This window comes from Truncatella angustata, assembly GCF_020726525.1.
Source record: "Truncatella angustata strain MPI-SDFR-AT-0073 chromosome Unknown BKA67scaffold_10, whole genome shotgun sequence".
Lineage (NCBI taxonomy): Eukaryota > Fungi > Ascomycota > Sordariomycetes > Amphisphaeriales > Sporocadaceae > Truncatella > Truncatella angustata.
In genome coordinates, this window is record NW_025763390.1 from 1,396,975 (window position 1) to 1,413,913 (window position 16,939).

General features: G+C 51.4%; 4 protein-coding genes across 4 annotated transcripts; 1 reads left to right on the forward strand and 3 right to left on the reverse strand.

The window, feature by feature from the left end:
- Positions 1 to 3,824: 3,824 nt before the first annotated feature.
- On the reverse strand, positions 3,825 to 4,477 carry BKA67DRAFT_664037 (PUA domain-containing protein; the record flags this gene model as incomplete). Its single annotated transcript, XM_046108303.1, has 2 exons — positions 3,825 to 4,395; positions 4,464 to 4,477. 2 exons carry the CDS (start codon positions 4,475 to 4,477, stop codon positions 3,825 to 3,827), a joined length of 585 nt encoding a protein of 194 aa, XP_045952700.1.
- A 495-nt stretch (positions 4,478 to 4,972) lies between these two features.
- On the reverse strand, positions 4,973 to 5,323 carry BKA67DRAFT_664038 (uncharacterized protein; the record flags this gene model as incomplete). Its single annotated transcript, XM_046108304.1, has 2 exons — positions 4,973 to 5,110; positions 5,216 to 5,323. The coding sequence occupies 2 exons, from the start codon at positions 5,321 to 5,323 to the stop codon at positions 4,973 to 4,975; spliced, it is 246 nt and encodes an 81-aa protein (XP_045952701.1).
- Positions 5,324 to 7,753: 2,430 nt separating this feature from the next.
- Positions 7,754 to 8,791, forward strand: BKA67DRAFT_541168 (uncharacterized protein; the record flags this gene model as incomplete). The annotated part of the gene is made up of 2 exons (XM_046100883.1): positions 7,754 to 8,051; positions 8,178 to 8,791. 2 exons carry the CDS (start codon positions 7,754 to 7,756, stop codon positions 8,789 to 8,791), a joined length of 912 nt encoding a protein of 303 aa, XP_045952702.1.
- Positions 8,792 to 9,935: 1,144 nt separating this feature from the next.
- Positions 9,936 to 14,565, reverse strand: BKA67DRAFT_583487 (uncharacterized protein). The gene is made up of 3 exons (XM_046104072.1): positions 12,920 to 14,565; positions 12,603 to 12,859; positions 9,936 to 12,549 (listed from the first exon to the last, which is right to left on the reverse strand). Exons 1-3 carry the CDS (start codon positions 14,160 to 14,162, stop codon positions 10,405 to 10,407), a joined length of 3,645 nt encoding a protein of 1,214 aa, XP_045952703.1. The 5' UTR covers positions 14,163 to 14,565; the 3' UTR covers positions 9,936 to 10,404.
- Positions 14,566 to 16,939: the final 2,374 nt, after the last annotated feature.

Here is a 16,939-nt window from a genome sequence, read left to right on the forward strand (position 1 = left end):
ACCAACCACTGATAATTAACGGCACTTATGGCATCAGAGCTAGTGTCAGTATGGAGCAAGCGAGTCTGCCATGGATTGACAGGAATGGATTGATCAAGCTCCCGACTCACGATCAAGGTTGGATATTTCCGTGATATCGGCTGTGCTGGACGTAGAGGAGGCCAGGCTTTGCAATTTCATTGCAGTTGCCCCAGCTTTTCAACAACCATTGTGGTATGTCGATCGTGGAGCCATTGAAACAAAGATATCCTCACAGTAGCATGTTACAGACGACCAGCACACATCAGCGCCAACCAACATAATGACTTTACAATTCTGATTATGATGGAATATTCAGTAATAAATAATTGAACTGATTCTAGATTTATTTCCATCCAGTTTTCAATGCGGTTCATCGAAGCTGGCTTTCATTCTTGCTTCGCCTTCTTTGACCCCCTCTAAGACCTTGCGGCCTTGGACAGTCTAGCACCCTGTTCCATTGATCCATCATACTCTTCTGCGGCATAGATCAATACTTTCCGCTTCTGTAAAGCCGCGGGCGCCAGATGGCTGTATTCAATAAGATGGCATCCAGAGCCTCGTCTGCTAATGACAGACGATCATCCTGTGCCCATATCCAAAAATGTAAAATGTTGCTTGCGTAGCATTATAAGCGATCAAGAATCATGGAGATCAAGATATCGTATCGCCTGAACCATATAATTCTTAGGTCCCTCTTTTCGTGAAATAAGAGCTCCGCAATGCGGTTGTTCGATGTGATGCCATAGACAAAGTTGTCGGTCGCCGGGGGCCAATGTCGATCGCCTGCAGATGCAGTGCTTCATTCAACTTGTCGATAGCATTGAGCGAGGCGCCACCGCCAAACCCTCGGCAAATTGAACCAAGGTAGTATAGAGTTGCTCCGGCCCCCAGTTGGTCTTGACCTCACCTGGAAATGGACCCACACTCCTTTTTCCGTCGTATTGACCAGAAGCTCACTCAAGGTATCTTTTAGACTCCCCTAGATACTCGTGCGGGCTGTCTTTTGCGGCGTGGTGAACACCCCTTCGGAAGCCGCGCACGCCCGCGCTCCCCCAGAAGTACCCGCAAGTAGCATCTAGACTTGACTCCGAAACATCCCAGCCAGGTGTCTCATCTTGTTTCCCCGATATACGCCGCTATTTGTGCATAGTTTCCCAGATATATGGACTCGTAGCTCCGACTGACGAGCTACGGCGAGATTTTATCGAGAAGGCTCTTTCTCATAATTTCTTCACCCACAACCATTATATTCATGGGTGTTCATCAAAGTCCCTCTATAGCTTTCCGCTGGATTGTTGGTGGCTGGTGGGATACTGCTAGCTGCTTTGACTCGTCTGAAGTGAGTGACTACGTGATCTGACAAAGGCTTACTAGAAGAACGAAAGTCGAATCCGTTATCTTCTAGAACATTTGCGCGACAGATTTGAGAGCCTGGTCCAAACTTTGTGGGGCTTTTACTCGAATTTGTTGTGCCCATAATTATTAGAGAACTGAGAATACTTGAGGAATAGTCGTGCGATGGTGCTTCGTGGCTTCTGGCAACTCTGCGTTCTTTATCTCGTACATGGTTCATCCACCTACATAATATTTCACTGCTCCTCTTCTCCTCCAACACATAGTTTTATTTTATACTCCAAGGACACTGGAGTACTTGGTCTAATGCGGCCGTGTATTGTCGCTTTTCGTTAACGAGTGGAGTTCTGCTTAAGATGACCTTTCGTTGCATTTCTTTCTAACCTGATTCCCTGGTCTCTCGAGACTCTTCGATTAATCCGACACAGCGGTCCAGATATTTCGGTGGTGCTTTTTGGTCCTGTTTGGCTTCTCTGTCACCGATAACACGACGCCCTCCCGAAGCGTCGTTCGTTTGCGTTCGTAGCTGCACTTTTGTTCTTGGCGAGGTCCGCTGGCATGCGATGACGACCAGTGTATAAAATTTATGTAAATAATGGCAAAATCGAAGTTCGCAAACTGAAATGCCTGGGCCGAACTTGAAAGACACTGTTGGAAAATTGAGAAAGTTGGCGGGTGGTGATGCTCTGTTTGAGAAGACCCTAGAACACAGAGGAAAAGCTAGACCAAAAGCGCGATCTCAGGAATTTGCAGAGAATGCTACATCTTTGTATTCGACGATGACGCAGAAATTTCAGACGCACTTCTCACTCTCTCAGTTCACAGTGGTAGAGGTAAACTGGGAAAATACCAATCTTTAGAGAAGAACCTTTGTCCCAAAGGAATCCCGACAGAACTGCCACTATGAAGATGACGAGGCACACCCACTCAATGAGTTTAACTGAAGCAAGAATATTGCATTTTCTTTTTGGGATCAGGTGTCAATCGAGAGGAAAAGGTAAAAATCGCTTTCTGGAACGTGAGATGTCATGAGCGATGCATCGCAAAACGGGCAATCATTTTGGCAAACTTCGGCAATAAACCTGGGTAATAACCAAAGTTTGGTCTGAATAAAACATTACGGATCATATCTGGCATGTTACTCGAGCTTCCCTCGTCTGTAGGATAGAGACGCCGCCAGGAAGGACTGCCGAGGTTGGCTTCACGGCAACTGCATATTTTTCCAGTTTTAATATACATCCAGCATTCCCATCGCTAATACCGTAACCGCAAATCCACCGATAGCAGCATTTTGGAGTGACGGAGAGCTAAAGCGCGCCTTTGAGGGACGTAGCAAAGAACCGAAGCAAGACTGGGCCCATTCAGCAGAACCACCTAGTAGATACAGGATGAGAACGTTGATTACATATAGCACACAGATAACTATATTTGCGAATATTACATGCCTACCCGAAATCCAGGACTTCTCAAATATATTCGTACTACAAGGACATCCCCAACAAGAGCTGGGGGGATTCCGGAAGGTCGAGATCTGAGCCAGAATAACCGGAACAGGCAAAAGTTATCGAGAGGAGCTAATAGCTCGAAGGCTGCGTCAAAAAGACACGTCAAGTGGCTTCTTCTTCTTCTTCATTTTTGGTTCGCGCTGGCTTTAAATTTACAGATACTCGTAAACGGTACACATTCGAAAATATATTGGGCTTCAACGGTACTTCCTGAATTGTAACTTGATGAGCCTTATCGCTGTCGCCCTGCCATGTGACCGGCTCCTTGGCCAACGCTATTTCCAGTGTAATCCAGAATTGAGTTCATCATGGGTTATTCATGAGGTACTTGACCGCCTCTGTGGATAAACCCAAATGCCAGCGACATCATGCCTGTAGATATTATTTGTCACCAGCCATGGATATGAGATGGGTTTCCTCGTGATATCTTAATGATCAGCCGAAGACCAACGCTGATGTTCAAAAATAGTCGTATCTATGAGCACCTTCAGTAGTATACGGACGAGACTACGGCGAAATGCATCATATACCTCATAGAGATGTGTTAGTTTCATTGTTTTATTCGTCATGCGCGGCTGGCGCACGCTTGCTTCTTGGTGCATAGTATAACCAATACGTACACAATCATCTGAGTGTAGCGATCCCAGAAAGCCCGGCTCTTGCGTGCCGTAAGGCGCCCTAGTTGAAACTCACTACAAGAGCTCAGTCCAAGCCGTCGCTCTGCCGTTTCCCACTTCGAGACAAGTAGCTATCGTCATAGCCATTGTACAGAGCCAATGGCCTTTTGCCAGTCTCTTATCGCCCTTGATTCCCACGCAGTCGTACGTGGTCGTGGCTCATTAGAATCGCCGTCGCTGCAAAGCGCAAACCCCAGCCACGACTCCCAGGCCCGGGTATATCCGCACCCCCAACTTCTTCACCCTCAGCATGTCTGGGATATTTTTCCTAAGCAGCCAACTTCCAGAGCCCATCTCCAAGAAAATGCGCGTCCTCGATCACGGGGCCCTTGCCCTTGTCCTTGACATTCTTGGTGCCCTCGACCAGGAAGCCCACGGCACAGGCCTCCGTCTTGCCCTCGGCTGTGACCACAACCGGCTCGCCCTTCTCCAGCTCCCGACTCCAGTGGCCCTCCTCGTCCAGGCCCTCGGGTTCGCCGCCGTTGCCGCTGGGCAGTCTCCCGCCGGCGCTGGTGAGGCCGGGGGCCATGAGGGTGGCGCCAGAGAGGACAAAGCGGATGGCGCCTCGGTCGATACGTATCGATGGAAAGCCGGCGGGGAAGCGGTGGACGAGCTTGAGGTGGGGGAGCAGGGTGTTGGTGTCGACCTGGACGAAGAGGGGCTCGCCGTCGAGGACGTAGAGGGTGGCGCGGTCCGGCAGCTTCATGGACTCGAGCGAGCCCTTCTTGGGCAGGATCTCGTCGATGTAGGGGTTCAGAAGCGGGTAGGTCGTCAGCAGGGACTGGCGCAGGGAGCGCTGGACCGACGACTTCAGCTTCTGCTTGGGGGCGGCTTGGAGACTGTTCGGGAAAGAGGGCAGGTGTCAGTTTTCTGGTTGAAGGTGGAGAGGATACGGGAGAGGACATACTCTTTCTTGAACATCTTGGCGGGTTCACGGACTGGTCGCGTGAGATCTGGTAGGCAAGATGTCGGTGGTGGTGGTTGTGGTGTTGAATGAGGCTTGTGAAAGTTTGGAGGGGCATTTGGGAATTGATAGACATACAATAGTTACCTAGCAGATATGCCCCGCAAATGCCATGGGAAACGAGGGGCAGTGGGCAGTGGGCAGTGGGCGGAAATAGCGGGGACAATTCCGGCTTAATTCTTCTGTTGTACGTACGAAGAGAGTTCATATGCACGGAGAAGAAGGAGTCCCTTTGAAAACAGACAAGACATGTATGGCCCATCAGAGCAAAAATGGGACTAGGCAAGCACGTCAAGGTCATGGAACCATAGGTCTCATGTCATGCAGGTAAATGTATCATGTCTCATTGCTCGTTTCGTTCCAAGGCTAGTATAGTAACACAACGAGGGCTTGCTTGCCGTGAAGCAGTCTCTCTAATAACTACCTGCCGTTGGTCCTCCATTTGAACGGCATCAGCCGTGCTGGACGTGGCTGACGGTTCCGTCCTCCTTCAGGTGAACGTTGAGTCTGTTCTCGTTGAAGTCCTTGGTGACCATCTGGCCCGGCTCGATGACACGGCACTCTTGAGGCAAGTCCTTCTTGCAGAAGTTCTGGTCATGCATTAGTTGAGGATCAACCGTTCGCGTGTGTTTGTGTGTGTGCGTGTGTGTGTGTTCCAAATAGTAAACAGCAGCGCTGGAGGGTACATCACTCACAATCTCGTTGCTGGACGAATCCGAGAGCTTCTTGCCGACCAGCTTGTTGGTCCATTGCTCCGTCTTGTCACTAGAGTTGCCAGTGATTCCAGGGATGACGAGAGGCATTGTGAATGTATTTGGTAGGAACCTAAGTTTTGTGTGTGGCTGTTCTTGAATGTTTGATGTTTAATGCAAGTTGGCAATTGTTTTATGTGCAGAGATGCAACAGAATGTAGCGTTGTAGAGGCGTTTCTTATATTCCAACTGGGAGACAAACGTATGACGTATGCAGGTTGTCCACGCCAGGTTTCACGGGAGTCACGTTCAGGCATCCAGTTGATCGCGCTTACAAGCGGCGAGCGCGCTTCGTCATGTAAACGTATGTCCCATTATGTGCACTTTTCCAGCAAGATGAGATGACTATAGTATTTGGATTCATTCAAGAGTATACAATAGGCAGATGCCTGCAGTCACAATCCAGGGACCACTGACGATCAGGGAACCAAACCGACTCTTGATCGGCCGACTGAAATGGTCCAAGGCGTCGCATCCTACCTTGCTATTATGGCAGGACCTCCTTATTACAAGAAATGGCAGATGGCAACATACGACACCGGCATGGTTGCAGCTGAAAGTAGACAAATGATGCGAGTACAGTCTGCGCAAGATGTATAATGCATTTCGCGACGACTGTGTTGGCATCCGTCCACGTATGGACCCGTAGAGACGCTGAGAAGTGCCGACAATGCCAAACCCGGTTGTCCTGTGCCGGGATTCTTGTACTCGGTACTATGTAACGTCAGCAGCAGGGAAAGGGGCTGTCAAAAAATGAACAGCTTGCGACAGCTGCAACGTATCACGGAAGGCATTAACTTAGCCTATCTTTAGGGCGGGTTATTGTGGCAGCACCAATAAAAGTATACGATCGAGATGCCCTAACGATCATGGCTGCTTGTATGTTTTGACAGATCGTATCGATAAGTGACAATTGACATGTTGTCAGGGGATTTAAAAGATAAGAATAAGAATAAAAATAAAAATAAAAATAAAGGAAGGCAAAGAACAACATAGCGAACAATCCACTACTTAGAAAAAACTGAGAGGAAACGCATCATCACGTGAAAAAAGAATAAAAAAATAAAACAAAAAAATCGGCCAAGCTGCAGAATCCGGGTACAGCGATGACAGCTCAGCCACGATACCCTGGTGTGAGCTGTCCGCTAGAACCAATACCCACATGCTGACATTCCTACAGTAGACAGCCAAGGTAGCCCCTAACGGGACGTGGCTCTCCACATGCTTGGCGGGCACGCACGCAGCGCGCAGGGAAATATGACCTACTGTAACCTAGGGACAACGCGGTGTGCCTTTTTCCCCCCAAGCTTTGGCGACTTGAGACGATCCTGATCTGCTGCGTTGTTGCAGGCAGGGCAGGCAGGGGAGAGACAAGAAGGTTGGAGACCTAGCTCTATTGAGAGAATTGAATTGAATTGAATTGATTGACGGATGTTATCATACAACACGACGATTGATTGAACGATTCGAGGATTCAAAGTGTGAGATTTGGAGGAGAGCAAGGGGGTTGAGAAGGAGAAGCTGACGAACCACGAACCACTTTTGGTCCGCTGAGGCTTGCCCCATTGCACCGTTCGTCTATTTTGGGGCTTATGCGGGTCGAATGCTAAGCGCATGTACTCCGTACCACAGGCAGTTTTACTGGGAGCTGCAGGGCGCAAGACGCTGGCTTTTCCTGTTCGAGACAAGCCCATCTGAGCAGCGCCCAAGGGCAAGCAAGCAGAGCAAGGGTCTCGCATCGTGAAGTGGAAATGGAAGGGGAAGTGAGAGTGAGAGTATGCTTTGCTGCCGGGGGTCGCGTTTGCGTTGCGTTGGCTAGATAATGCTGCCCCGGGCGCAGGTGAGACCAGTGAGAAAAAAGTCTGGCGTCGTCTGCGAACCTCTTCCCCTAATCCTAATCTGAAGTCAAATCATCGACAGCCTCTTCTGTGCCCCCTTCAGCTGCAGTCTGTGGCTTGGCCTGCGCTGCTTCCTTTTCTGATTGCACCCTGTCTCGTCTTGTCCCGGCTCCCAGTGAGAGCTGACCTCTGCTCCCCTTCACCGTTTGTCGGATCGTACAATATATTACATTGCACTACACTGCACTGCACTACGATAGGATACCTCAAAAGCACAATTCCACTCCTGCACATACACTTGACCCAGAGTCATACCCATCTATCACAACAAAACAAACAAAATACACGGCTCTACTAGCAGGATTCGCAATCTCCCGAGACCCCAAGCCCGAGAACCCTGGGATTGGATCGACAGCAGCAGCCAATCCACTTGCAGCTCAAAGTTTCACGACCTCATCTTCACCTCCTGAACAGGCAACCTTGACAGACAACCTTCACACAGGTATCTGACGCAGATTGTGCAGCTCAACGACAGTTCTCTTTCCCAACTGTCGGTTCGTCCACGATTAACGACCATCTCCCATTGCTGCAGTCTACAAGACTAGCCACCAGAGTGATAACCACCCCCCCTTAAACACCCAAAATGCGCTCCTCAATTTCGATACCCATTCTCTCCCTGCTACTGCCTACTCTTGCCGCCTCCACTGCGACGTCAGAATGCTTGCGATCCAAGGCCGTGTCGCTTGCCATCGAATCACTATGTGGTGATAAGGAGACTATGGTCAGGTGCTTCAAGCAGGCTTCCGATGCCGACATCGTAACACTTGAGTCGTGCTTGAAGAATGCAGGATGTACGCCAAAGGCTGCTGCCAGTGAAGCCAGCTACTTGGTCACATTTTGCAACGGAGAGCCTAGCGACCTCAAGAGGAGAGAACGCGAGGGTGAGTCTTTGCTTTGCTTTACTTTGCTTGGCCTTGCTTTGCTATCGTCCCTCTCTGGCGACCGAGGAATATGAGCTTATTGCCGCTTACTCCAAAAGGAACTATACTGATGCTATTCTCTTACAGGTCTCGCCGCTCGTGCCACCGACAGCACAGCCTCAGCAGACTCGACCACGACGACAGATGCCTCAACCACTGCTACTACAACCGGTACCAGCGCCGTCAGCAAGCGCGAGACAACCGACACGACAGCCACAGCGACTACTACCGCAGCGACTACCGCGGCAACGACCGACACGACAGCAACTGGGTCCACCACAGTCTTCTCGGGTACCGCCTGCTCGAGCGCCAAGGCGACCGCAGTCAGTTCTTGCGACAGTAAAAACCAATACGATTGCTCCATAGTCACTACCACCACCTTGGTCTGCAGATCCAACTACTACTGCGACACGGATGCTTCTGGCAACAACCTCTGCATGGTACGACAGGACGGTATGACCCTCTCTGGCACCATTGTTGCCATCTTCCTCGCCATCGGTATGACCGGCATCATCGCTTCCGTCATCTTCTTGTGCTGCCAGGACCGCAAGGAACAAAAGCGCCAGCGTGCCCGCACTGAGGCTGCTGCCATCGCCAAGGCCAACTCTGTCTCCAGACCCGAGACCAGGTCTGCCAGCCAGCCAGTCCGTAGCATCTCTCAGTCTGATGCCGCCCACCAGCCCAACCCATTTGCTGGTTAGGCTCCAGAAATGAGAAGAGGCAGAGGTAGCGGTAGAGGCACCGGCAGACAATCGCGCTCTCGTCGGTCGGATCTCTACCGAGCTACTTCGGGCCAGACCATGATGACTGTGTCTGAGGCGGCCGTCTAAATCGGGAGCCGTGTGTCCTCCGATACGGGATCTTGAGCATCATCTTCGACTATTTTCGAAAATGCTATCATTTGCGAGCCATCGAATTTGCTCTTGGTAAAAAAAGGTGGAAAAAGAGAGCCATACATGTGCTGGAGTTTTATGTGTCGATAAAGTGCAAGAAAAACTTTCGAGTAGATACCTCCGTTCTGGATTAGGGACCGGTGTTCATAAGGGCATTAGGGGCAGCTGTAATTTTTTTGCTTTGCATCATCATGAATTCATACCAGAGTAACGCTGTTACGTAGCTTTTTCTTCTTCCTTCGTTTCCAAAAATGTGACGCCGTAACGTTAGATGAGTTGGGGGGGTGTGGAGAGGAAGACCCGGCCGGTTAGCGAGCCAGCCCAGCCAGCAGGCAAGCAAATAAAAGGGACCGGCAGATGCCCGACTCTTATATATGGCATCGCCTTCAGCATGAGACCTCTCGAAATATGTCAATGCCTTGTTTGGAGAAATAGCACGTTCCAGACCGTTCTCCCCGTTTTGCCATGTCTCGTATTATATCCTTTGTATTTTATTTTTTTGGGCGCCAGCGAAGAGGACAAACCCCCCGCTGGTCCCTGTGCTTCGAGCAGCTAAATCCGTATACGAGAGAGTAGGCAGAGAGTGAAAAAGGACCCTTGGACTCCACCAACAAAGATGGACTTTGTTTGCCATGTTTCGAGTAGATAGATGACATGTACTCTGGTCCAGATAGTCTGGCATGCGCTTTGGTTCAAGAACCTTTACGACACTCGAGAAAATATTACAGGAAAAAGAAATTGGAGAAAAAAAGGAAAAAAAAAAGGAAAAGAAAAAACCCCTTTTAGGTTCTTCTTTTTTTTTTATGAGGATTTTCAGTGGAAAAGGGAGTCACAGAACGTCCATGCTTGAACAAATTAGAGAGGATTATCCGGAGGGGGGGGGGAAACAGAAAGACTGCTGTGCAGATCTACGCAATACATATCACATAAAAAAAAGGATTAGCGTCAAGAGATCAAGGTCAATAGTATCAGTGATTGCACACTGCAATAGCTGCATCCCTGTATTGATACTTCGCTGTTCTTAAGAGATCCTTTCATTCTGAAGAAAGGAAGTGGCTCACGTCTATGGGCGTCCTCACCGACTTCCATTCAACGTGACCATCCCTTCCCCCAAGCTAAGCTGACCTCGCCTTCGCCCGCCACCCTCGAACGACCGGAAGAGTCAATGTACGCAACCAAAGTCCGGGGTTTGAGTCAGAGTAAATACCATCAAAGGAGGACATAAAAAAAAAGACAAAAGGTAAAAGCAGCACCGCTAGCACATGAACAATGTCTACGTAGCTGCATCACCCAGCGCGAATACATGTCCATGTGCAGCAGACAGAAGAGTAGAGAAGGAGGAGTTGGCACCATCATGGGGAATTCCCGAACATACCGGCGGCAAGCGCATCAGTGTAGTCCATAGCGTTCCCAATTGACCCCTAAGTTCGGTTGCTGAACGGACCGGAAGCACCAACGATGGGGCTACTTATTTGACCAGGAGCTCCGAGGTTTCGTGGGACCGACGATGGCATACCTCCAGCAGGGTTGTATTTGACCAAAGTCTTTCCAGACTTCTCGTTGATGTCGAAGCTGCCGTCGCCATTCTGTGGATTGCCCTCAGTCTCACACATGTCCAGCAATTCGGTTTCGGATATGGGCTCGGAAGTATTGATTGTGTCGACATGACCCTTAATGATTGAGATATCGATGAACCCATTTGCGTCAGTTGCGTGATTTTCCAGCTCCTTGCAAGCTTGAACGAGCATGAGACGGACTGTCACAGGTCGCGACAGTCTAGGCGCTGGAGGAGGAATTCCAAATGACGGATTGGATGGCCATACTGAACCGCCCAGTCCGGGAGGCGGAGCCGGGACGGGAGAGAACACGCTATGAGGACCGCCCCATCCCGAACCAAGAGGAGATCCGAATATGGGATCGACGAATGGCGCCGCTGTGAACGGAGGTCTGGTTCCCGGTGCCGCAGTATTACGGCGTTGTTGATTGATCATATCACCCAGTGGTTCGTCGCTATCATCCAGCAAAGCGCTGCTGCCCAGGTGATTGACATTGCCCGAGTCCAGGTGGTCGTTCCGGAAACCATGTGATATGCTGCCGGGCCTTCCAATTGGCGCAGGACGTGCGATGGGCTGGGCGGAAGTGCCAGACGTCTTCAGTTCCAAGGGACTACCATCAAAGCTTGCAGAAGCCTGCCGAGAGTGGGGCGACGGCTGGCCCGGTGCCATGTTCTCATGTAGTGGGAAAGACTGGCTTAAAGGAGGTAAGTTGTCCAATCCACCTGGGAAACCCGGGGGTGCACCAGGCGGCATTGGAAACCCACGGCCCATCGGACCACCGAGACCAGGGGGTGGAAACGGCATTCCACCAGGAGGAGGTCGGAAACTGCCAGGCATTGGTGGGAAAGCGTGATTCTGCATCGGATTGAACCCAGGGGCCATTGGCATGCCCGGAGGGGGAGGGGGAGGATATGGCATCCCCATTGGAGGCATACCCGGGAAGCCACCTTGCCCAAACCCAGGCGGGCTCTTGATGCCTGCATGCAACGGAGACATCGGCATGCCGGGATACGCATTGCCCAATCCAGCGGATGATGTTTTCCTGGGTAGCCCATGAGGGCTAGGGCTGGCATGTACCGGAGTCATGGAGTGAGGAGAAATATTCTGATTCATGCTTGATCCCGGATGAGCGGCTTGTGACATAGATCGGGGGATCTCCTGCGACGCCGTTCGTGGCTTCACAGGCACCGGAGCCTTTGGTAGGACGGGAGTTGCGACGGCAATCTGCGGTGAAGCATGTGCTGGAAGCTGCTGAGGTAGAGCTGGTATAGAGCCAAGATGCTGCTGCTTCTTGGGCTGGGTGGGAATCGGGATAGGAGCAACTAGAGCCGCCGCTTTCTGGGCTGCCTTCTCCTCTTGCTTCTGCTTCTCCTTAAGGTCGCGTTCTGCTTTGGCCTGTGCTGCCCGTTGCTCCTTATCCCGCTTGTCTTGCTCATGCTTTTCCCGGCGCTCACGGGTCTCGCGCTCCTTTTGCTCCCGAGCTTCCTTTTCCTTAGCCCGCTGCTCTTCTTTGGCCCTCTTCTCGCGATCTTTGGCCTCGCGAGCCTTTCGCTCCTGCTCAGCCTGCCGCTCTTTCGCTTCCAGGGCGCGCTTTTGTCGTTCGGCTTCCTTCCGTATCCGGTCTTCCTCCTCGGCCTTCCTCTGCTGCTCCTTCTTCCTACGCTTCTCTTCTGCTTTGGTCTTGGCCTCTTCGGCTTTCCGTTGCGCTTCAGCTAGCCGTTCAGCTTCGGCGGCAGCTTTCTCAGCATCCTTTCGAGCCTTCTCTTCGGCCAGAGCTTGCTTCTTCTGAAGGGACTTTTCTTTTCGCTTCTGGGCCTCCTTTGCCTTCTTGGCTTTCTTCTGGGCGTCTTGCCGACTTTCGTCCTCGAGCTCTTCCAGAAGCTTGGCCTGTCGTTCTCGCGCTACCTTTTCCTTGTAAGCGGTCAGGACCCTTTGCTCGAACATGCGTGCAGCGAAGATCTGAAACATGCGCCGACCCTCTTCCATGCGTTGCTCCTCGGTCATGGTGTCCTATCACGCGGTTTAGCATAATCTCCCTCCCCATGGCAGATATTCGTCATTACCTCTTCCTCATCATACTCCTCGTCCTCCTGAGAGTCGTACTCGTCGTCTTCCTCGTCCTCATCCTCGTACTCTTCATCATCGGGTGGAGGAGCATGATTGTGGGCGTTCAAGGAGTTGCCATTCGAGTGACCATAGGCGTAATGATCCTTTGCGTCTTCTTCCCTCGCCATCCGCCGTTCGGCGAGCTGTTCCATCATCTCGATGAACTTCTTGCCGTCGTTTTTGAGGAGGTCGTCGGCTACGGTGAGTATGCCACCTAGAGTGGTTATGCTTAAGTATTTTGCGTAAGCAAAGCAGGAGAGTAGGGACCTCATACCCTGTACAGTGAGACTCTGACCGAAATTGAAGAGGTCGAGCGCGTTGTCCTCAGGGATATCCTCGGGTTCCCCGTCGTCATCGTCATCTTCTTCCTCGTCGTCGTCTTCCTCGTCGTCTTCTTCTTCTTCCTCGTCCTCCTCATCCAGGTCGTCGCTGTACTCGTCCACATCATCTTCGTCCTCCTCCTCGTCGTCTTCATTATCGAACTGCTCTACTATGCGCGCGCGTGAGGGATGATGGTGGTTTGAGTAGTTGGTTGCGGGGAGGCTGCGAGGGGGGTGTAGGCCGGACATTTGACCAAGTCGGCGGGGGGTGCCCAGCATGGGAGGGCCATTCGGGTGATTCTGAGGCTGGTTCGCAAAAGATTCTAGCTCCTCATAGTAAGCATCATAGAGTCCCTCGAGCTCCTCCTCGATTGCCGTGCGCTTGCGCCCACAGACAGTGCAGCTGCACGTGTGCTTCTGCTGCTCCTTCATCTTCTTGAGCACGGCGTCCTTCTCGACTTTGACCAGAGACTTGCGTTCGTCCTCGCCCAAGCCAAGCCAAAACTGCTTGATGCGTTCCCGCTCCTCGGCCGAAGATGTGTTCCATATCTTCTCGTCGCGCGAGATGCCCGCACTGCGTTCTCCCATCTCCCTAGCGAATTCGTCGACCGTCGTGGCCAGGGCGCTCCTTTGCTTCTTCTTCTTCTTGGATGTGGGCGGCCGAGAATGAGCATGGGCTGCGGGGCCGTTTGTCCGGCTAGCGTAGAGCTGGTGGTCGTCGTCACTCTCAGTCTCATCATCGTCCCACGAATCGCCGTTGGGTGCGGGCGGATGTGAACGAGTGCCGGTCTGCTGGTGATGCGGAGCGTCCGGCCTGGGCGCGCTCATGGGGACACGCTGTGTGGGTGCGCTGATGGTAGAGGCGGGCGGGCTGGGCAGGCCGTTCAATCCGTGGGATGCTTCGGCGGCGGCAGCTGCTTTCGCGGCGGCCTTCTCGCGGCGTTTTTGCTTCTTCCTATTCACTGTGGGTGCGGGGGGTTCATTTGAAGCTGGGTTAGACAGTTTGGCGGTGGCGGGTGGCGGTCCCTTCGAGGAGGTTATCGTCGTGGGCGAGGGCTGAGCTGGCGGGGTAGAGGCGGAAGACTTGGGGATGGTGATGCTCTTGGTGCCATCCTTATTTGTGTACTTTGCGGTGGGAGGCTTCGGCGCCGGCGAGACAGGCATCTGGGCTACCTGCTGGCGTTTGTTGGCCGGCATGGCGACGGATGGTTCTCAGATAAGACTCCGAGTTATGACGCAGAGCGGGCTTCAATGGTGTTGAGCATGGATGCTGCGTGGTTCTCCAGCCTCAGCAGAAAGACAAGATGCAGGGTAGAAATGTCGCAAACTTGATCTTGGACTTGAACGAGTGTAGATGACCGATCTGTCGCTTCTACGGTCGGTTGGTGGGAAAAGACGGGAGGGGTTGCTCTGCCTGTTCTGTTCTCTCGAGTTGTGGGATTGATTTGAGGTTGTAGTAATGTAATGTAATAGCGCGAGGCAGGAAGGCACAAAGCACAAACACAAGCACAGGCGCAAGTTCAGGTTCAGGTTCAGGTTCAGGTTCGGGTTCAAACGCTCGTCGCTGCCCCTCTCACCCATTCGACTTGCGATTAGAATGATCTGGATTAAGTTCCAGTTCTAACGTCTGGTCTACTGTGCTGTCATGTCCCTGGGGAGAGAGAGAGAGAGAGCGAGAGGGAGAGAAGCAAAGACGGTGACTTGCAGCCTGCGCCGGTTGTCCTTGTCCTTGTCCTTGTTCTTCCTCTTCTTCTTCCCTCGTCACGTCACGTCAATTCAAGAGGGGCAATTATGTCCTGTCCTGTCTTGTGTTCAGTTGTTCTGTATAATTGCTCTCGTCTCCGTTTGAGGGCTTCCGCTGCCGCTGTGTCAAGGGTGGCTGAAATTGTGGGGGGTTCCTTAGCCTCTCTGCTACTGTAGGTCGGCGTTGTGGTTTGGCATGTCCCCGTTGTGCCCGGAGCCTAGATGGCAAGGGTCTTGGTACCGCTGTACTGGCTCCAATCGTCCCCAATTTCCAGTGCTCAGGTGCTCTTTTCGGGGCAGTATTCGTGCCTGTGATAGACATTGCTGGCCACTGATTGCAGCTGCTGAGCCTAACCTGAGGAGCTGAATGGCAAAATGCCTGGGCCGTGCTTCTGTTCAGTACCCACGTGACACTGTTTCTTCCTTGCGTGTTTGTTGCAATTAATGCTGGAATGCCATCTACGGACCCGTATTGATGGCCAAATATGTTTAATTCTAGACATGCATGTATGGACTGCATTCTTGGTACGTTCTCTGTCTATTTGATTAGTCAAGATCTCTATTGTTCCTGCCAACATGCATAAATTTTCAATAGCGCTGTCCCAAGGATGCGTCTCTGCTTCTCATATTTACTGAGCTGACAATCGGCATTATCTACGGTTCTGCTACCAGTGTCGCATGGGGCCTTTTAGTAAGCCGGCAACTGGCAACGAGCTTGGTTCATGTTCGCGGATAGCTCGCAAAACTTCGAGAACATATACGACTCCAGGATTCTTAACTCGTTTCGCGATCCCTCGTTACCTAGAACCTTTGGTCCCTATTGTTCTTTTATGCTGACGAAGCGCTTTCAGTCTTTTAGAAGCCTCACCCGTGCCCGCCACGTCCTTCCACTCTGCTGCCTTTGTGCTCCAATATCTAGATGCGGACGCGCTCTAGCACGACTCGGAACTGGCAACACACTCTATGCTTGACCGAAAAACATGTTTGACAAACCTTAACTGGGTGTTCCTGTTTCTCTGCCCTCAATCTTAACTTGTAGCGTTGTGGGGCTGCTGGATGAATCACTTTCTCGTCTATCATTGCCGTTACTTACAACAGCAGTGCAACCCACCACGGCAGCCTGCTTGTACAATTCTTTTGCAAAACCATTGCGACCTCGGCCGTCAATGATACTATTGAGTCCATTCGGATGTCAAGCATGCGATTCCACAAACAGCCATTGGCCGATTGTGGTGCATCTGACGGATCGCTCAACTGCCCCTTTTTGCCAAACATCATCTCGTCGAGCAAGAGCAGGCGTACAACTCTCTGCCGCAATTGATTAGACGCTTGGGATATGATCCTCGGCAAGCAAATACATGAAAATGCATAAAAATTTGAGACTTATGATCTGGAATTTCTACAAACACTCGTGGCCAATCTATATGGGATCTGCGTGTCTCACTCAGACTGACATCCAGGGAAATTGCTTGAAGCAGCGCCCTGACTCTCACAGTACCGATACGGATTACAGCCTCTGGCAAAGCATTTCTCTACGTGATATGTGAGCGCGCTGCGGAGCCGACAAACATCAAGGTCGAACATGAGAACCAATTTCGAGCAATTCGTGTCACAATGCTTGACACATGGGAACATAGTCTTGGTGGAGTTGCATCAGCCTCCACAAGCCTGCCATCCGGCAATCCCATGGGGCTTGCCTGTCTCTGTGCTAGTCACTGTCTCTGCAGTCTACGAGCCGCCAGCAGCTCTTTTTGATTGGGCCATGTTCGACGGGCTTGGCATTTCACAGCCTCGATGCATCAACCACAACAGCAGGCGATTCGCTATTGCAACGACGGCGAACGTCGAACAGTAGAAAGGTTGTAACGTGACAAATATTATGGAAACAAAACATCCGGTGGTTATCGCCTGGACCAAGCGGCATGTTTCAATGAGAGCTTGTCCCTGGACAAGGCTCTTCTACACAATCTACCAAAGTGCACAGATCAGCTTAGGCTTACCAATGGAGAGGACTGAGTCTTGTATTGCAGTCTCGGACAGTATTCTCTCTCTCTGGTGCCTCTTTTTTAGTAGGAGACGAAGCGCAAACTTGGAATTTTGGCCGTCCAGCTAGCGCGTTGCTCTCCTCGGCTTAAGACCATCCCGGGTCGATAAGAATTGCACCGCATGATTAGTCTGCTCTAACCTGGACCTTGGAGCTTTGGAGTATACATATAACTATCGGTAACCTT

Bases quoted from the DNA above. Each gene is read 5' to 3' on its own strand.
- BKA67DRAFT_583487 (XM_046104072.1), bottom strand. From the start codon at position 14,162: ATGCCGGCCAACAAACGCCAGCAGGTAGCCCAGATGCCTGTCTCGCCG. The intron at 12,860-12,919 runs GTATGAGGTCCC...TAACCACTCTAG, and splicing joins TCAGAGTCTCACTGTACAGG to GTGGCATACTCACCGTAGCC. The intron at 12,550-12,602 runs GTAATGACGAAT...ACCGCGTGATAG, and splicing joins AGGAGTATGATGAGGAAGAG to GACACCATGACCGAGGAGCA.